This window comes from Coturnix japonica, chromosome 38 (genome assembly GCF_054131305.1).
Source record: "Coturnix japonica strain WE chromosome 38, WE-NBRP24, whole genome shotgun sequence".
Classification (NCBI taxonomy): domain Eukaryota; kingdom Metazoa; phylum Chordata; class Aves; order Galliformes; family Phasianidae; genus Coturnix; species Coturnix japonica.
This window is the reverse complement of record NC_140700.1, coordinates 2,279,026-2,298,206: the sequence shown is the minus strand read 5'-3', so window position 1 is coordinate 2,298,206 and position 19,181 is coordinate 2,279,026. Positions and strand designations below refer to the sequence as shown.

At 52.6% G+C, this 19,181-nt stretch overlaps 1 protein-coding gene across 1 annotated transcript; it reads right to left on the bottom strand.

Moving 5' to 3' along the window:
* Positions 1-1,948: 1,948 nt before the first annotated feature.
* On the bottom strand, positions 1,949-18,600 carry ADORA1 (adenosine A1 receptor). Its single transcript, XM_015885088.2, has 3 exons — positions 18,067-18,600; positions 17,398-17,772; positions 1,949-2,884 (listed from the first exon to the last, which is right to left on the bottom strand). Exons 2-3 carry the CDS (start codon positions 17,736-17,738, stop codon positions 2,251-2,253), a joined length of 975 nt encoding a protein of 324 aa, XP_015740574.1. The 5' UTR covers positions 17,739-17,772; positions 18,067-18,600; the 3' UTR covers positions 1,949-2,250.
* Between the last annotated feature and the right edge of the window lie 581 nt (positions 18,601-19,181).

Sequence of the window (19,181 nt, the reverse complement as noted above, 5' to 3'; positions counted from 1 at the left end):
AATGACACCCTGGTGAGCCACGGCACTGCAAACCTATGGCTAAAGCAGCCAGCCCTGCTTCATCAGCCCTGCAGTGGGGACCCTGCTCTGTTCCCATCTGAGGTCCCCCAGTGCCCAGATAGAAGCCTGGGGGTTCATCATGGCACTCCTCACACCATACTACACTTTCAACCATCAGAGGGCATCGTCGGATTAATTTTTATCCCAGCCAAGGGTCAGGCTGGCTCATGGAGGTGGCTGGGGCGAGTGATGCCACTGGGGTGCAGGTTGTGGTCCAGCTATCTGGGCAGTGGCCAAGCAGTCACACAGGGCATTGGGCACTGATGTGGATGTTCTGCCCTCTCACAGTGTCGTCATCTCAGGTTGTAGCACTGACAGGTGAAAGGTGCTGGGAACAGGCTGTGTTAGCAGAGGGGCTGGAGCCCTGTTAAAGAGGCATCACTCAGCTGGTGCAGTGCTGCACACTGTGCCCCTTTTCTGACTCTTACTACAGCCCTACAGGGCAATGAGTGTGTTTGTAACCCCCCAGGGAACCAGGGAGGGTAACAGCATCCAATCATAGTGAGCTCTCCTGGGAAAGGTCCAGAGGGCACACAAGTGGAAAAATCTGCTGGATATATTTTTTTTACTGAAAGCAATCATGCAAGTGCCTTTTAATTTATGAACATCCCAGTTGTTGGGTTTCTGGGCACCTTAGCAGGGATCAGGCAAAGGCATCATTTCCAGGAAAGCAATCTCTTGCAGAAATATGACACAAGTGGGAATCTGACCTGTACTCAATAAACAGCAGCCCTAATCTGCAGCCAAGCTGCAGTAAAGGGGCTGTGGGCAGGGGGCTGGGGGTCCTGTCTGCATTGCCCTGTGGCTGCAGCATCCCTGGGCACTTCTCCTAAGGGATTTGGGGTTTCACAGCCTGGAGGAGGATGGGGGCAGTTGGGGCTCCTCACAGAGCTGAGACCCAAGGCAAGGATCTGGTTCTCTCTTCTGTTCTTTACCCAATTTACCTGCTATGGTCTGAGCCTGCAGGGCTCACAGCCAGCCTGGATGTATTGAGACCCCAGAAAAACGCATGGGATAGAGCCGTTCATCCCTTCCCATCCTTTCTCCCACACTCCCTTACTGTCCTCCTCTTCCTCTCAGAAAAATGTTATGTTGCTATAGCTCTCTACCAGAACAAGGCTGTGTGCAGGGGTGGGTCAATGGTGGACCCACGTGCGTGTGGTTGTGCTCCATAGCCAGCTAAAGAGTCACCTATAAATCTCATCTGTCCATGCCCTTTTCCTCCCAGCCCCTGCGGGAACTCACTGCAGTCATTTTGCTATGGGTGACGTCTGGGGGGGCACAACCCTCCCAGGGCTGGGAAAGAGCCATAGGAAACGTGCTTCCAAAGGGAGTCCAATGTATAAGGGATGCTGATAAGAAAGGAATTCTAATTAACTCTAATTAAGTCTTCCTACCACTGGAAGAAATCCTGTCACAGAGCTGAGTCTGGCAGTGCTGCTGTATGGACTGCAGAGCCGGGTGGGGAGGACAGCTCATCCCCATCCACCCCCACCACCAACGGGACCAGCAAAACCCCCTGCCCATGACCAAACCTGGGATGGACACATGGCAGTGTCAGCCCTGACACGGTGACCCCACTCACCCCAGATGGGTGCAGGCTCCTCTGCTCCCCTGGGTGATGGAGGTGTCTGCATTCCCTACACAACTTGGGTTGAAAGAGTCTGACCATGTGGGGAGGGAATAGGGAGCAATGTTGGAGAGAAATGAGACAAACAGAGGCGGGAGGGATGGCAGTGGTCTTCTCCAACCTTTATGATTCTATGGGAGAGATGTGATCCTGCCTTGCACAAAGGGCTGAGAGTGGTGGGCAGAGTGAGGGGTGCCCAAAACCACAACCAGCTCCAAGGAGCCACTGGAACCCATCAGCGGTGAAGGACCTCCTGGGTGTTTATTACCATTTTACTTTATTTGCATTAAGATAAACCGCATCTTTATCTGTACAACATCTCCTTAAATACTTGGCAACACTTAAAAATAATAAAACAAGAACGATAACAACAACAAAAAATATATAAAAAATAAAATAAAAAGAAAGGAACAGTGCAGGCTACAATATCAAAACAGTACGATGCTTGTGAATAAATAACCCCCCGGGGCAGCTCAGGGGCTGGGCTGTTCAGGTTGTATGAGGAATGGCCAACTCAGCCCTCCTGGGTCCTCATTCCCCCTTTCTTGATCTCTCAGCTCCTAATTGACCATCTCTGCTGTGGTGCTGCTGCTGTTTTTGTTGGTTTTGCAGCAGAAATACTGGTTCCAGATCTGCAGGAAGGCTGTCCGGAACTTCTTGATCCTGAAGGCATAGACGATTGGATTCATGGCTGAGTTGCCATGGGTGAGGAAGATGGCAGTGTATGTGAGGATGTGAGGTGTCTTGCAGGATGGGCAGAATAAGGTGATGCAGTTGAGGATGTGCAGAGGGAGCCAGCTGAGCGCAAAGAGAAAGAGAACCAGAGCGAGGGACTTAGCGATCTTCAGCTCCTTCCCATAATACTTCTGGGGGTCGTTGGAGCTGGAGGAGACCTTCTTGTTGAGCTGCTTGCGGATGAGATTGAAGACTTCCAGGTAGATGAACAGCATCAACAGCAGGGGCGGCAGGACCCAGACGAAGAAGTTGAAGTACACCATGTACTCCATGCTGATGACCGTCTCAAACTGGCACTTGATGACAAACTCTGAGTGGCTGGCGTTCAGATCCCGAGTCCCCAGCATCTTGTTCAGGTTATTCCAACCAAACATGGGGGTGAGTCCTACCAGAAAGGAGACGATCCAACAGCAAGCGATGGCCACTGCTGCTCGCCGGGGTGTCACCACGCTCTTGTACCTGTGCAAGAGACAATAACCACAGGGAAAATGAGACCTGAGTTGGAGGTTTTGCCTGGGGGTTCAGACATTTGCACCTCAAGTGGTAGTGCCTGTTCTGAGATGCCCATTATGCTGCTCACTCCATAGAATCATTAAGGTTGAAAAAGACCTCCAAGATCACCCAGTTCAACCCCAACCCATCCCCACTGTGCCCATGTCCATCAGTGCCACATCTCCACTGTTCTGAACACCTCCAGGGACAGTGACTCCCATCACCTTCTCCCAAAGCTTTTGGCATTGGTGAGAAGCCAGGAGGTGCATTAGTAACCACACACTGTCTCCCTACTCTGGCCCTGCTGGGACCCAGCCTCAGCCAATTCCCCCTGAGCTGGGGAGGAAATCGCTGACAAAAACTTCCCCAGAGACTGCTGGGTGGAGGAAGCATCCAGTGGTGCTAATGGTCCTCTGGGCACAGCTTGTTACATTTTGTAATGTACCCTCTTCATTGACAAAACCTTTTCTCCTAACAGGCTGGTGCCAAGGGATGGATGGAGGAGGCTGGCTGGGCTCTGTGTCCTCCCCACCAACACGGTCCTGGCTCCCCAGAGCTCTCCAAGCGGGAACCAAGTCTGCTAGGTTGATTTTTCCCCCTGGCCCTCAGATGAAAGCATCTCCTTGGAGGCCAGCAGATTCACAGCCCAAGTGTTACTGCCTTCCACTAAAGAGGACTGAATGTGGGATATTTTTCTGGCTGTCTGCTCGGTTTTGCTGTGGTGCCAGTGTTAATTTGGACATGGAGGTGGCTGGGAAACACAGGGACCCTCCTTGCTGCTATGAGCTCCCTGCTGCTTGTCTCCCTGCCAAGAACTCAAACCCACTCCTTCCCCCTCAAAGGTCCCTTCTCCAGACCCATCTCAGGGGCAGGACAGGAACATGGAGGGGTGGAGGATAGAGGGGGAACATCCATCCTCAGGAGCTCAGAAGGTCCACAGCTGCCCATGACTGATGGCTTTCCTGAATGAGCCCCCTCTGGTCTGGGAAACCATTTCCAGGCAGATCCCATGAGAAGGAGGTGGCAAGGCAGGCTGCAGTTTCCTCTGAGATCCAGAGGGTGATTTATTCCTTGATGGGAGGAGAGAGGGCAGGAGACCCTGAGAAAGCCATGGGGCAGGGAGACGTGGGGCACCAGGGAGCCTGAGGGTGATGGGAGAAAGTCAGATCTGTGGGATGGGCATGGGAGTGTGTGTGTGTGTGTGTGTGTGTGTGTGACAGGCCCAGGAAAGCTCAAAATCTGGGGGATTTAGAGGGTTTTCTGCTATTTTTAATGCAGTTGGAGTGCTCCCCACCCTGCAGCTGCTCCAGGCACCAAGGCATGGAGCACAAGGCATTCTTCCCTTCCATCACCTGGATTTGGGAAGCACAGGGGACAGAGGGAGCATTGAGACCCCATTTTTAGCCATGGGCTGGAGCAGAGGACACGGGTTTCATGCCTGTAGCCACAGAGGAGGGGATGGAGAACGGTTGCTGGGGGCCGGCACCAACAGTCCCAGCCCCACACTGCTCCAGAACAGGCTGTGCTGCTGCAGATGGCTATCAGGACAGCTGCAAAGGTCGTGCACGAGTCTGTTTGATGCAGAGGGTGTAACACACACAGCAGAGCAACCACCCCACATGCTGACGGCTGCTTCCCCCCATCAGAGCACAGCCCTCCTTCCTTCTCTCACTGCACATCCATCCAAACCCACTGTACATCCATCTGTCCTTAATGCACATCCATCCCTTTTCTATGCACACCCTTCCAACCTTCTCATTGCACAATCCATCCTTGCTGTACACTCAGCCCTCCTTAATGCACATCCCTTCCTGCTCATTGCTGCACATCCATCTCTGTGCCATGCCTCACATTTGTTGCTCCTCACTGCATAACCCTGACTATTGAAAGCAAAACCTCTCTGGTTTATCCCCTTCCACATGTGCCAATGTCATAGTGGTCACAAGAGCTGGGATTAAAACCCAAACCAGCAAACTCACAAAAACCAGCAAGTTTTGGAACTGGGGCTTTTGTTGACTTTGTTCCTTCCAGCCACAACCCCAGCACAGTGACATCCATCCCTAAGGCATGAGGTGCCCCCCCCCCCCACCAGCCCCACACAAGGAATGATAAAACCACAACAAGACTCCAAGTTCCTCCTTTGTACATCCCACAGGGTCTGGCCATGGGGCTCTGCTGCTTTGAAGGCTGCAAACCCTACTGAAATGCAAGATCCTGCCTATTGCTCGACCCCATGGCACAGAGTGTTTGGTGGGGGTGGACAGAAAAGAGTCTTTGCTGCTCCCATGTCTCTACTTCGATCACCCCATCAAGAAAACATCTTTCTCATTTGTCTCATTTTATATTAATGAGATAGAGAGAGAATTTGGGATGGGTCTGGGAGGCAGAAGCACTAGGAAGTGCTGATAATGGCTCACAATTAATAAATAATTATATTAGGATTGTTGTCATTGGATTGATTGCTACCATCATTACAAATTTATTGCTGCTATTATTTTTATTAACAGCTGCCACAAAACCATCCAAGATAATAGTCACCTCCGTCATCACATCATTTGGGTTTGTTTCCTTCATCTGTAGGGTTTCGAGCTTGACCATAACAGTCAGTTTTCCACTTCTCATCCTTTCCTGAAGGGCTCTGTGCTGTCACTTTCCCCATGAGCATCATCCCAAACCCTCCTGGACACCCTGCCAAGGCCTGGGGAAAGGAGTGGGGCTCCTAAAGCCAGGTATGATGTATTGGGAGAGATGCTGGGGTCCCCCTCCCTTAGGAAACTGTGGAGTGCCCCCCCTGGACCTCACCCTGAGGGTGTTACCTGCCAGCTCTTCCATTTCTTTGTTGTTTCCAGATTCAATTCACCTTCTACCACATCTTGACACAGCCAGAGATCTGCAACTCACAGCTTGATCCACACACAGCACTCGGGGATCATATTCTCTTGACTTGATTGAAAAACCTTCAGTGATTCCAGACCTGCTTTATAGCATATGTTTTTTTTTTGTTTTTTTTTTTTGTTCTAAGTATTTCTCAACATTCTTTTGTCCATAAAACATGTGCAGTTGTCCAGCCAGCACTGAGATGCTGGTCCTCCCTCTGGTAGGGCTCACTGCAGAGCAGTTCCTGGGGAATTAATTCACTAATGAAGGCAGACCATCACTAACAAAATGAAGCTGGAGCCAATGTGGTAGGAGAGAAGGAGACCAAGCTGACATGAAGATCATCTGCACTCTGAGCACAGCACAGGAGAGCAGGCAGAGCATGTCCTGATCTAATTGAAAATCTCTAGATAAAACCTCCTTGACCTCAGGGGAGTTTGGTTTCTGCTCCTTTTCCCCTTCTGTATCTGCTTCAGATCTCAGTGTCCTGGAGGCCTCTGGGTGGGAAGATTTTGATGTTTGAAGCTGCTCAGAGATGTGAGGCTCAGAAACATGAAGCTGAGAAACGCAAAGCAGCCTGCAGGTCCTTCAGGGAGCTACCTCAGCTCAGGGCTGGACACGCATCGTGTTCTCCCATCTGTTCACATCCCTCCTTTGTGATGGATGGGAGTTTAGTGGCTCTTTGGGGTCACACACCCACCTCTCAGCCCTTCATGTTCCCAACACCCATCCCAACTCTGCAGCAAGCCAACAGCAGAGCCCACCTTGTCTGCAGATATGGCTGGAGCTGCTGGGCGATGGCTCTCCTTCCCACCATAAAGGTGTTTCACACCCTCCTGAGTCATCCCTGCAGTTCTCACAGCTGGGATGGAGGTGACAGGTGGCAATGACACAGTAGAGGTGACGTGAGAAGACACCTCGTGGGCAGAGGGGTCATTTCAGCCTATTGCTCTCCTGATGGCATCAGTTCTGGTTTTCCACTTGGGAAGAAGTGAAGGTTGGTGACAGCTGGGGGTGAATGGTGGCCTTGGGAGGGATGGATGTCAACCAACATTAGCCAAAGTTGGTGGCTAAATAGAGGTCTCAATGACTGCCTGCTCCTCCAAATACTTCAAAGGGAGGAGACTGATAACCTGAGGGTACATCAGGGATTTTCACTCATCCTGATGCCATCAGCCCCATTGGAAGCAATCCACTGAGCATCATCCCACCTTGAGCTTGGCATCTCCAGCAGGGCTGCACTGTGAAGCTGCTGGGGGTTAATGTTCCAGAACCCCAAGCACACACTGACTGTGTGGCCTTTGGGTCTAAACCTGCCACTTTTCAGGTTCCAGCTAACAGACTGAGCTCAACCTTCACCACCTGATCCAGAATGACTTGTGTCACTGTATCTTTGTGATGCTAGGAGCAGCCACATCATCACGCTGCCCCGGATGAGTTCATTGCCAAGCAGTCTCAGCCCCGTGTTGCTGGTCCCAGTGGAGCTGCTGGCTGGTTTCTGCTTTGCTCGGGATGTCTGTGCCACTGAACTCCCTGGGCTCTGGAAATGAATCACAGCCCGTCTTGGGAACAAACCACAGGCTTCCAGTAACTACAGGGGTTCTTGAAGATCCCTTGCCAGCTGCGCTCAGCCCAGAGGAAGGATACAAGAAACCTCTGTGGTGCCTCTACCATGGGTTGATGCAGATGATTCATGTTGGGATGAGAAGCTGCAGGGGGAAGCAAAACCACTGCAGGTTGGAGATCACGAGAGGAAGATGTAAAGCATGGGGATCTCATGCAACTTGTTCATGCTAGGCATGGGGAGATGGTGCTGTTGTCCGGGGAAGGCAAATGAACATGTGTCACCTGCTGCAGTGTGATGAGAATAGCAGTTTCTCTCCCAACTTGCAACAGCATCTTCCATCCATGCAGCAAATGCAAATCCTTTGTGCACATAGAGTTAATCTGGCTATCAAACTGGGTTTGGTTTACAGCCTGTGGTTGGATCCTGATGCCACAAGACCACCCAAAGCCATGGCCAGGACCCTTGTGTGGTTGTGGCCCTCCTGGTTTTCCCTTGATCACTGGCTTCACCTTCCAGGACCCAAAGATAAATGGGAGGGAAATGATTTAACACTGTTGGCAACAGCTCCAAAACCATGAGATGAGCTGCAGGATCCCAGAACTGGGGGAAAGAAAAATATGCGATGTTCTTGTCTTTTGGCTGTTACTTCCAAGCAGCAGAATTATTTTAGTGTTCCTCTGCAATGCAAAGTATGAGAAGTGTTTTTTGAAAGAGAGAAGTTGAAAATCTTTTGTTTTATCAAGAAACAGGGCACAGAGGAACAGCCCAATCCCTAGGAGAAAGGGTTGAATTAGAAGGGATGGTTCTGTCAGACAAGGCACAGTGTGATGGGCACAATGGACTTGCTTTCAGCTTTACCCACATGCAGTAAAGTCATTGAGTGCTTTTAACATCTGAACAATTTTGTTGTCAAAAAGAGATACTCAACGTGTCTTTTTGGAGAGGGGAAGAGGTCTGGGACCCCATCACACATGGAGAGCTGCATCTCCAACAGAAGACAAGAACATCACAGGAGGAGCTGCCCCAGACCCACAGCATGCAGTCAGTGCTCCTTACATGGGGACAGGACCCCAGGTCCTCACCTTCACCATGCCACACCATTGCCCCATGGATCCAGCCACCACGAAGGCTTTCATGCACCAACTCTGCCCCTGCTGTGGCATTGTGGGTGCTCATTACCCAGCCTGGAGCTTGGAGCTGATCTCTGCATCTCTGTTCTTTGTAGGCTGTGGTGGGCATGGGTGGGTGGTTGGACTTGGTGATCTTAGTGGTCTTTTCTAACCTTAATGATTTTGTGATTCATAGAAGAGTTGGGGCATTCATGTAACACAGGAAAGAAGGGATAAAAGGCAGCTTTGGCTCTTTTCAGTGTAAATCCAAGATAAAAGCAGTGGCTTTTCAATTGAAGGTTTGGATTGCACTTGTGTTGTTCTTTGCATGCATAATTTTTTGCTTGATCCTAAAGAGCTCCTTTGAAATGAGGACTGTGAAGAAGGGAGAGAGAGGAAGGGGGGGAAAGAAGAAATAAGACAGCTCCAGAACCCATTAAAAGTGGCAGTTCTGTCAAATGTGGGCTCTGGGAAAGGGTGAAATCAGATGGGAAATACAGAATGTTTGGTGTGATTGGGCTCCCAGAGCCTCTCCAGCTCAAACCCCGACCCACAGCATCACCCACTGCCAACGCTACTAAACCAAAGGGTACATTGGCATCCAAGTGGGAGAGGCTGAAAAATACCAAGAGCTATTAAAAGGAAGCAGCAGGACGGGGATATAAGATATAGGTATAAGAGGGGTCTCAAGATGTTCTGTTGGTTCATCTGCATGGGGCAGGGTGAGCAGGAGGCAGGAAAGCTGTGATAGCATCTCCTTGGGGGGAGGCATTAGTCCAGCTGTGAGGCAAAGCCGAGGTGGGTCTTTATCTCTCAGCTGCAGAAGGACACTTCAGAAGACGAGATATCCTAAATTACAGATGGAACAGGAGATTGGTATCGGCTCTCTTTTAATTTCTTGGTTCTGCAATTCTGCTTGCTGACCCGACTCCTGCTTTGTAGTTAACAACCCCACTCTGGTTTCTCAGGCTACAATTTGTTATTGCTGTTTGGGATCTTCGTGGCACAATCTGTGGCTGCAGAGGGAACATTTCCCTTCACGCACTTCATCCAGTTCCAAGACTGATACCTCCAAGGCTGAAACATTGGCTGGAGGCTCAGCAGACAGGGGAGGTTGTTTTCCCCACCCAACCTCTAAATGAGAATTAGGAGAGCTGATGAGATCTACTGCTCCTCAACCTCAGAGGACACAGTAACCCAAAACAACCCGTCTAGCATCTTCTGCACAGGGCAGCTTTTCCCTGCTTTAAAGTTCGATTTCAAATACAGAAAGCAGGCAGATTAATTTCTTCTTTTGCTAACGAGCTGCCTATTATGTGCTTTCAATGAATGAAACCTGCCTTTGGAGATGCCATTTTGCACTTCCACCTTCAGCCCAACCACAACTGGCCACAAATCATGGGCAAAACCCGTGTTTACTCAACTCTGCACCATCAGGGGAACAGAATATGTCTGTGTTTAGTCATAAAGTTATTTACGTACGGATGAACCTGTCCAGTGCAGACCTATATATCTCAGTCAGCCAAATGCAGCGCCAAATTGGAAGTGAAGGCTCCAGTTAGCACTGCAATCAAATGTTCCCTCACCGCAGAGAATTGATCTTTCACCAAGAAAACAAATAAGTGCAACTGCAAAGCAAACCTGAAGTTTATTATTTAATTCCTGTTTCCTCCCTCAGGTTTAAATGATGATTTATTCCCTTGGAATGAAACTGATTGACCTTGCAGACTGGAAGGAACCAGACTGGTGTTTGCGTCAAGATGGCAGAGAAAGAGCTGAGACCCGAGAGAAGGAGCTGCAGCAATAAATTACACCCTATGCATCTCCCTAATTACCATGGCAATTAAATCCAGGCCGGGAGCAATGGGCAGATGTAGCCTGGTTGCAGCAGGGCATGGACAAGGAGGACTCATTGGCCAGGCAGCAGCCAGTCCTCCCCATGCATGAGGACCACACCGGTCCCCATGGAGACTCCAAGAGCCCCACCATCCCCTTTCTTGGGGCACAAGGGACATACAAGAGGGTCTCCACACTGCTGGAGATGGAGATGTTTTGCTGTGGCTGCAGTCAGGGCAGGGGATGGCTCTGTGGGCACAGAGCATCTGTATTGCCCATGCTGTGAGCATCACAGGAGTGGGTGCTGATCTCCATTCAGTTCATCCAGGTTCTGCACGGCGGTGCTTGTCCATCTGGATGCAGGCTGCGCCATCAGCTCTGGGCTGTGCAGTGTCACAAGCAAACAGACCCACTCGAGCTGAAATAAATGCGTCGTAGCTTCGCATCACAGGGTTTAATTCAAGGAGTGTTGATACCAGTGCAAAGAAGAAAGAGGAATAACACAATCTGAGAGCCTGTGCTAATTATGGCTGTGTCTGAGGCAGCGTTTCTTGGTGCTTTCGGAGAGTTTGTAGCACTGTTCCCTGTGTGAGCAGATGGGGAAACTGAGTTGCAGAGGGGGGCTCTGCTGTGCCAAGCAAAGCAAGATGAACTGAGCTGAATGAGAACGCATCCCTGGTGCCAGGAGCTGGCACTTCTCTCCTTTGAAAGTGGCCAAGAAAAAACACCCCAGGGTGAAAGGATAGGAACGGCCTAGGGAAGGTGGTGCCCCACTGTGCTCAGCACAGCCCTCCTTCTATGAGTGTCACCAGGGTGGTGGACCAGGGGATGTCACCTCCCTGCTGCTGTGTCCCTGCCCAGGCATCACTGGTACCCAGGTGCTTTGCCCGTGGGCACCTTGTGCAGTCTCAGGGGCAGCAAAGAATGAGGCAGGTGAGGAAGGCAAAAGGAGGAGGCTTGGGGGCAAATCCCCTTCCTTTCTGGGAGTAGTTTTTAATTAAGAACAAAATTCCAGCCAAACCAACCAGAAGTTCTGGAAGCAACACCCAACTTGGCACTGGGGGCAAAGCCCAGGCAGGAATGAGGCAGGGATGGGATGGGGTGGGAAGGGATGGAAAAAGCAGCAACGGAAAGGGCAGGGCACAGAAGAACTGCTGGGTCCCACTGGGCTCTGTGCAGCAAAAGACAAACCCAAACACCACCTCCCAGCACCTGATGCTGCTCTGCCATGCATCACCAAAAATGTCCCTTTCCTCCTCAGTTCTCACCCTATCAACCGTATGTTTTTAAACCCACAAGCAACTGAGGAGGAGACCATCTCGTGGGATTATTTCACATCAGTGACGTCTCTTTAACCCCCAGACCTGACTGTCGGGAAGGCAGCTAACTACGTGCCTGGGCAGGCTGAGCAGGGCTGGGTGCTGGTGCAGCAGGAGCTGATGAGCTTATTGCTATTCTGCAGGGTTCCTTGCTGGCACTGGGGCTGTTTTGTGCACATCTTGGAGATCATCAATTGCTCTTTCTTGTGGCTGGCCATGCCACGTGAGAGCCGCATGTCTATTCCAACAGCTGGGCATCCATGCTGCCAGCAATGGCATCTCCCTGCCAGGAGCTCAGCCAGCCCCAGGGACAGCTGGTTTCTGACTTTTCTGGGCAGGAAATTCTCCATTCAGGCACTGAGGGTGGTGTTATCCCCAAGGGGTTAAGCCCCTCAAGCCACCTCCATCCCACCTGGCTGATGTCTCTCCCTTGCATCTCCTCCATGCTCCATATCCCACTTTCTGCAGGCACCACCACCCCCTGCTCCCTGTCTGGTCTTCCCTTGCACCCCTTGGGCAGGATCCTGCAGGTTTTCCCTTGACCTTCTTCCAATCAGAGGTTTTCTTCCAGCCCATTGGTTTCGTTCCAGTCTGAAATGACTCCTGTGTGTGTCACAAAGAAACTCATCTCCCAGGTCATTTCACCAGGTTACCTCCTCCACACATCCTCCTCCTCCTTTTTTCCCCCCAGTCTTTGCTGTACTTTAAAGACCTTCCCACCTCCTCTTCCACACCAGAATGTCAGACCCATCACAGCTTCAACTTTTTGACTTCTCCCTCCATCTCCAATCGCTCTCCCTAAGTCCTGTCTCCATGCCAAGGCCATAACCTCTCAGGACGGGTTTTTCTCCCACTGCCAGGCTGATTTCAGCATGGATACAAGACACATTGGGTATTGCATCCCCTCATTACCCTTCCCCATGCCCAATAGCCCCCTGTGTTTGTATGCAATCTGCTTTGGGGTGTTCTGGACAGAAGGGATGGATGGCTCTGGCCTCAATAGTTGCAAACTTTAGCCACTGGTCTGTGGGTCTCTGTCAACCAGGCACTGAAATCAGGCTGGTGTGCTTTGTTCCAGTTGTCTCCACCAAACTCGTGGCCAAAATCCCTTTCTGGTCATCAGAGTCAAGCTGGCCTGTCTATAAAGACGGGGTGACAACGATACCTCTCACTGCTGCAGTCAACTTCTTCCATCTCAAGGGTGAAGGAAGACTCAGAACAACCCAACAAAGTGCCCAGAGGTGGCTCCAGCTCCAACTGGCTGCACTGATGGCACACACTGGGGTGAGCTGCTCCTGACTCACTCCTGACACACTGCCTGCAGGGCCAGGCTGGGCTGGCAGGGACCAGGCAGGCTGAATCAGCAGCTTTGGCAGAACCTCCTGTATCATGTTCAACTATTTTCACTGCCTCTATGGGGTCTTTGGAAAGTATCAGACCCCAGTGTGCATTGGCATCACCTCCACCAACCCAGCACCTTTGGAAACTCTTGAATGAACCTTTGGTATCTGACTTCAAACTCTTCAGACCAGTAGGACCATGGGTATCCCCTATTTCACTGCACTACTCCTGCACTGAGCAAGTCCTGGCACTGCACTGTCTCTCAGTTTCTCTAGCTGCAAGTGTACTATAGCCCTTCTAAGGCACACAATTATTGGTAAGGTATTGTCAAGTACCAGTGTCTTTACCTCACAATTATTATTAGTATTCATAAAAAAAAAGAGTCCCAAGGAAAACCTTCCCAGACCATGATTTTGGAGCATAGAAGGAAAACACCAGCCAGGAGCTGGTTGTCATTCATTTCCCAGCAGGCAGATGGAAGCTCTGCCCAGGGGACAGATGTTGGCTCCAGCAAATGGGGTCAGGGGGGAATGATCTCCCGGCAGCTGACCCAGCACATGGGATGTATCTGGCCCTGCTGGGAGGCTGGGATGAGATGGAGACCCAGAGTGTGGACACAGGGAGCAGCACTCCAACAGCCACACATCTCCCCTTGCCTTCTTAGTCCAAAAATTTGGGGAATAACCCCTAAATTCAGAAAAATCCAGAGCATTTCCCTCCTTCCTTCTGCACTGCCAAGTACGGAGCATCCCACACCTCGACCTTTGCCACCTCCCAGGGAGGGGATACCCACAAACCCATAAGCCAAGGATATGGGAACACTGCTCCCAACCCAGCTTGCTCCCCTCCAGCCAGCACTGCAGCGGCTGTAGCTTTTTCAGTGACCTGATTTTCTGGCTGCCAGCAGACGTCTCATGGTGCTGCAGCAGCAGCTGTTTGCTCCCAGAGAGTCTAATCCAGACATCCCATCACCAAGGGAAGAGCCCCAGTCTGTGACTTAACATGCACTTGGCTGAACGTTGCTCACAGAGTCAAGCTGAAAAGTGGCTCCATCGGGTGTTTGCAGGACCTACGACTGATACAACCCGATGGGAAATCCCTGCCTGTTTCCAGGGCTCTGATCATTTTGGTGGCACTGGGATCAGGCTTCTGGTTCTGAGCAGAGCATGATGTGAAACACTGAGATTTAACATCCATGTGCTGAGCTGATCAAGTACTGCTGGTAAATACAGCTTGGAAACAGCCTCAGTTCTCCAGCAAACCCTTCCAGGCTGTGATCTCTGGCCGTTCTTCTTCACTTTTGGTTCCCATCTATCTGCTCCCTGTGGGTCACCCTCATCTCCTATAAACAAACCCAGTGGAAGGCAGCAAGGGCAGAACAAAAGTGCTGTGAGCAAGAGGAGCTGCTGGTCCTCCAAACTCCTCTAGTTTAGGAAAACAGGATTCCTTAGAAATGCAGCCTGCTTGGTAAGGCTGGACAGCATCTTTTTGTCATCTAACAGAGGTGAAAGATGCCTCAAAGAGCTCCTGTGAATGTGAGCTCCCCAAAGCTCCCCGAGCTCTCACTGAGTCTCCTGAATGCTTTGAAACCTGTCCTACAAATGTAAAAATAAGCCTCAGACAAGCCGTGGCTTTGTTTATTCACTTGGTTGGACAGACAGGATCACTCACCATTGCCCTCACACATCATTCACTGTGCTGTCCAGGCTGCTGGGAGCCATCTCCAGTCACCCTTGCCTCCCTGGGGACATTTCCCTGTGGATCACATCATCTCGGTAACAAATTGCCCTCTGATGCAGCATGCACTTCATTTCAACCTTTTGTTCTGGATCAAAATCCTTTGGACAGCCCCAAATCTTGCTTCTGAGGTTTGGTGCCTCCCTCTTTCCATGGGGATATACTATATAGACCAGGAGCTATGGGGACTGGGGCCACCACACATCCCAACTGCATCCCACACCTCTCCTTCTCCATCCTGTCTGTGCTGCTGCCTTTCAGAGGCTAAATATCCATGGAGGTTTCCCAACACTCGCTGTTGGGAGCACTGGAAATACTTTCCATACCCCTTAGGTGCTTTTATTCTCCTGTTCCCGAGAATTTAGGCCAAAGCAGGGTGCTGTCCCAGTGACCCCCTTGCCGCTTCTGCAGTGAGATGCCCCCACCATCCTGCAAAATCCCCCCCTGAATCCTCAGTGGGGGGAACCTCAGCCCTGTGCCCCAGCTGGCTGAGGGCAATGAGCCTTCCCATGACCCAACCCCAGCTGGCCCCAGGCCTGTGGCTCTTGGCAAGCCTAGAGAGAAGGGGAAAGAGCGCTGCAATCCCAGCAGGAGCCCAGAAAGTGTAGAGCCAAGTTGAGAAAGTGTTGCATTGCTGCCTCCATCCAGGATGTTACCTGCAATCCTCATCACTGATGGGATCTGTGGTCCAGGGCTGAGGGATGCTCCCGTGCTGTTAGATCTCCTAAGGCTTAGGGCATTGCTGGAACAGCACGGAGTATCAGCACTGTCCCCAGAGCCACCCACAGACCCTGCTTCACCCATGCTGGGTCTCAGCCTCCCCTCTCTGCTCCTGCCTCCCATTACTGAGCAATTTCCAGCCCAGTTTGATCTAATTTCCACATGTCTGCAGCATCATACATGGACTCAGAACTTTCAGAAATGGGAAATGCAGCTTGGCCTGGTGAGCTGCTCTTGGGGGTGCCATGGGGTGTGGTGGGCTGGGCTGGGGGGCACCCACCAACCCAGTGTCAGGGGCTGGGTAAGAAGGGGAGGATCCCTCATGTACAAGATTTCCAGCAGATTTCCCCTGGTTTTCTTCTCCTAGCATCTATTTCAAAGCAGACTAAGGGGGAGAAATCCTAAGGAAGCCCAAAGATGGGGTCAGGCTTTGTCCCAGCATTCAGCATCCCTGGTCAAGGGGGCTGTGGTTCCTATGCTGTAGGAACTGCATCTCCATGAAAACATCCCTCCGGCACCGTCCCTCCTGCATCCTGCATCCCGCCATGGGGAAGCCGGAGGCCAGTTCCTGCCTGGCTCCTTCCCCTCTCTTTGAACTTGTTTCATCTTCCCTAAGCACATCAGGGAGGGGGAAGTGGGGTTTGGGCTGGGGGGACCCCGCTGCGCTCAGCGAGAGGAGATGGAATGCGGGGGTGCTGCTGGGAGGGGAGGAAGGATATGAGGGGGAGATGGGAGCTTTTCCTCCAGCACAAAGGCACTGAGCCTATTTTAGGTGGCTTCCAGCTGTTTGGAGCAACTCCCTTTGGGGGGCGTGGTACCTTCTGCTCCATCTGAATGATGCTCCTGGCTTTGCCTCTCCTTCAGCCAACTGCTCCCAGCCAATAGTCCCATTGCCTTCAGCTCCCAGGTAGCCAGCACATGGTTTGGGCATGAAAACGCTCATGCATCCCATCAAAGATCCCAAACACAGGAGCTATAGGGCACCCTGGAGCAGTGACTGCACTGTTAGGGCTGCACAGAACCTCCTTTTTGCTGCTGCCACCTCTGTAAAGTGCATGCAGGCAAGGGATATCCTTCCCCAAAGAGCCCCCTTGGTTCTGCTTCCCCTATCAGTCCCATCTATGGGATGTGGCCACAGAGCCTCATATGCTGGAAGTCTTGGATGGAGTAGGACAACAGAGTGGGAAGGCTGGCAACACTGAGTGCAAAGTTATTCAATACAAAAGAAGGTCTGAACAGGCAGAGCAAAATCTCACTGTGCACAGATCAGGATGGACCAAGTTCACCTTGCATGAGAAAAACCCCATGCAAACTACGCACAGCACAGAAGGCTCCTGCCTTAATGATCTCAGGGTAGAGGGGCAAAAATCACCCCCAAAAGCCCAACTGATTCTCAGAGGGAGTGAGGGAGGAGAGAGGCTGCATTTGATGGGAGAAGCAGAGACACGAGCTCAGCGGAGCTGCTAAGTATAGACCCGCAGTCCTCCCACAGCTGAACCTGTCCCCAGCACACAGAGGATGCAGAAGAACCAAAAAGACACTAAAAGCAGTGAGAGAGCACGGAGGGCTCTGGAGTGCTGTAGGGATGGAGGATGGGGCTTGCAATAGAATAATAATAATACAAACTGCACAACGGGGAGCTGCCTGAGAAACCATGTGTGGTGGTGGGGCTGTGTTTTTACTCTGTGCAATCCCTACCCACAGGTCCCTGAGGTCCTCAGTGCCCTCCACCTTCACCATGGGAAACCTGGGCTGAAGCTGTTGTCTCCTTCCAGATACAGAGTGGAGCACAGTGATCCCCCCGAGCAAAGCAACCAGAGGCTGTGGGACTCCCCTGGCCCAGCCCTCCCCGATTCCTGCTGCAGACAAACCTTCCTGCTGCTGTTGCAGCTTCTCAAAGAGTTTGGGACATCTCTGCTCCCTCTGAACCCCCCCAGTGCCCACCCCAGACCCTGTCCCAGCACAGTGTCCTACCTGACCGGGATCTTCACCCGCAGGTACCGATCCACAGCGATGGCCAGGAGTGCCAGGATGGAGCTCTCAGTGAGGATGAGGACGGGACACGCCATCATGAGGCAGCTGTAGAACTCCGTTTGTGGTCCGATATTGATGATGATGGCTAAAGGGATGACCAGAGCCCCCACAGCCACATCAGCCACCGCCAGTGAGACGATGAAGCAGAAAGTGGCATCCCGCAGAGCCTGGTTCACCTTCACAGCCCAGATGACCAGGATATTCCCCGGCACCGACACCAAAGCGATCAGCACTTCAATAGAGATGTAGGCAGCCTGGAAAGCCGACACGGACTGTGCCATGATGCTGCGCTCCCCTCTGCGCTCCCTCCGTTACCTGCAAACGCAGAGGGAGGCGGTCACAAACTGCGCTGCAAGCCGAGATGGAGCCGGGACGGAACCTGGGCGGGGGGGAGGGTGGGAAAAAAATATCCCACTGCCTGTGCCTGCCCCCCCCCCGGACCTCGTCCTGCCCCGTCCCCCCGCAGCGCGTCCGTCCATCGCAACGAACCGCGGGGAGCTGAGCGGGGTGAACCGGGTTGGGGGGAGCAGGGGGGACAGGAGTAGGGGAGGTGGAAGAGGGGGTCGTGAGCCGCCGTTCTGCTGTCCGTAGCTCCGAAGGACGCCTCACCTTGTCCGGCTCCAGGAGGTTGTGCTGACGGTGTCCCCGAGTGCGAAGCGTTCAGCCGGCGGGCAGAGCGGGGGACATGCTGCGGGACGGCTGCGGGACGGCTGCGGGAGAGATCCGCCCGGCCCCAGTGCCCGGCACCGCGCAGCTCCCGCAGACAGCTCGCAGCCGAGGACGGAGCATCACATGGTGCGGCGCTCCCGCGGCCCTTTAAAGAGCGACCGACCCGATTTGGGGCTGCGCAGCCGAGCGGGGGCGAAACGGGCGGTGCCGGTTGGAGTTGCTCGCTCCGCAGCCAACCCAGGGCTCTAAAAGCTTCACGTTTCGTTTTCAGCTCCAAAACCGGCTTCAGAGCCCCGTTGTAGGGTCTGGAGCTGAGAGGAAGGAGAGCACGGAGCGAACGCGGAGCACCCGGTACCGGGCACGGAGCAGCCGCCGCTCGGTGCTCAGCCCCGGGCCGAGACCCGCCGGAGGAGTGGAACCGGCGATGCCCCCCGGGTTCGGGAGGCCTCCCAAAAATCAGTGCCGGGCTGAGGTGGGGCTGATCCCTCGGAGCAGCGCTGTGGGTGCCGGTGCTGCATCCCATGCCGAACAGCGGGGACGGCTGGGGAAGAGGAGAGCGCTCATTCTTATCTGCGACTAAGTGTGTGGAGGAACGGTCTCCCCATGCTGGGGCTGGTTCAGGTGCTGGTTAAGATCGTGGGAGAAGTTTGGGGTAAAATGGTCAGACCCCACATATCTGCCCTGGGCTGGGAAGTGGTGCTCACTCTGGTGAGCCCAATGCACCGCAACCAAGCCCTCAGCCCTGGCCACTATGGGCATGCAGCACCCATGGGTGGTTTCCACACCCTGAAGTGGGAGCCAGGCACCCCCAGGGCTCAACCTGCACATCTCCCTGGGATGGTTTGGGTTTATCTGAGCTCTACAGACCTGGGAGCAGCTGTGACCTCAGGGCTGGGACAAGGGGACACTCCCCAGCCCTGCTGGAACCCCTCCGCATCCTTTCTCTCTCCTCTGGTAGGAGTGGAACTGGATTTGTCCCCTCCCCTGCTCTGCTCTATGCAGTGAGAGGTGTCCAACTGCCTGAGTCTGTCCCTTGACACCTTCTCCATCCAAAC

Excerpts from the sequence above, each read along its gene's own strand:
- ADORA1 (XM_015885088.2), bottom strand. The coding sequence starts at position 17,738 with ATGGCACAGTCCGTGTCGGCTTTCCAGGCTGCCTACATCTCTATTGAA. Across the intron at positions 2,885-17,397 it reads CGGGTGAAGATCCCGGTCAG|GTACAAGAGCGTGGTGACAC; the intron begins GTAGGACACTGT and ends TCTCTTGCACAG.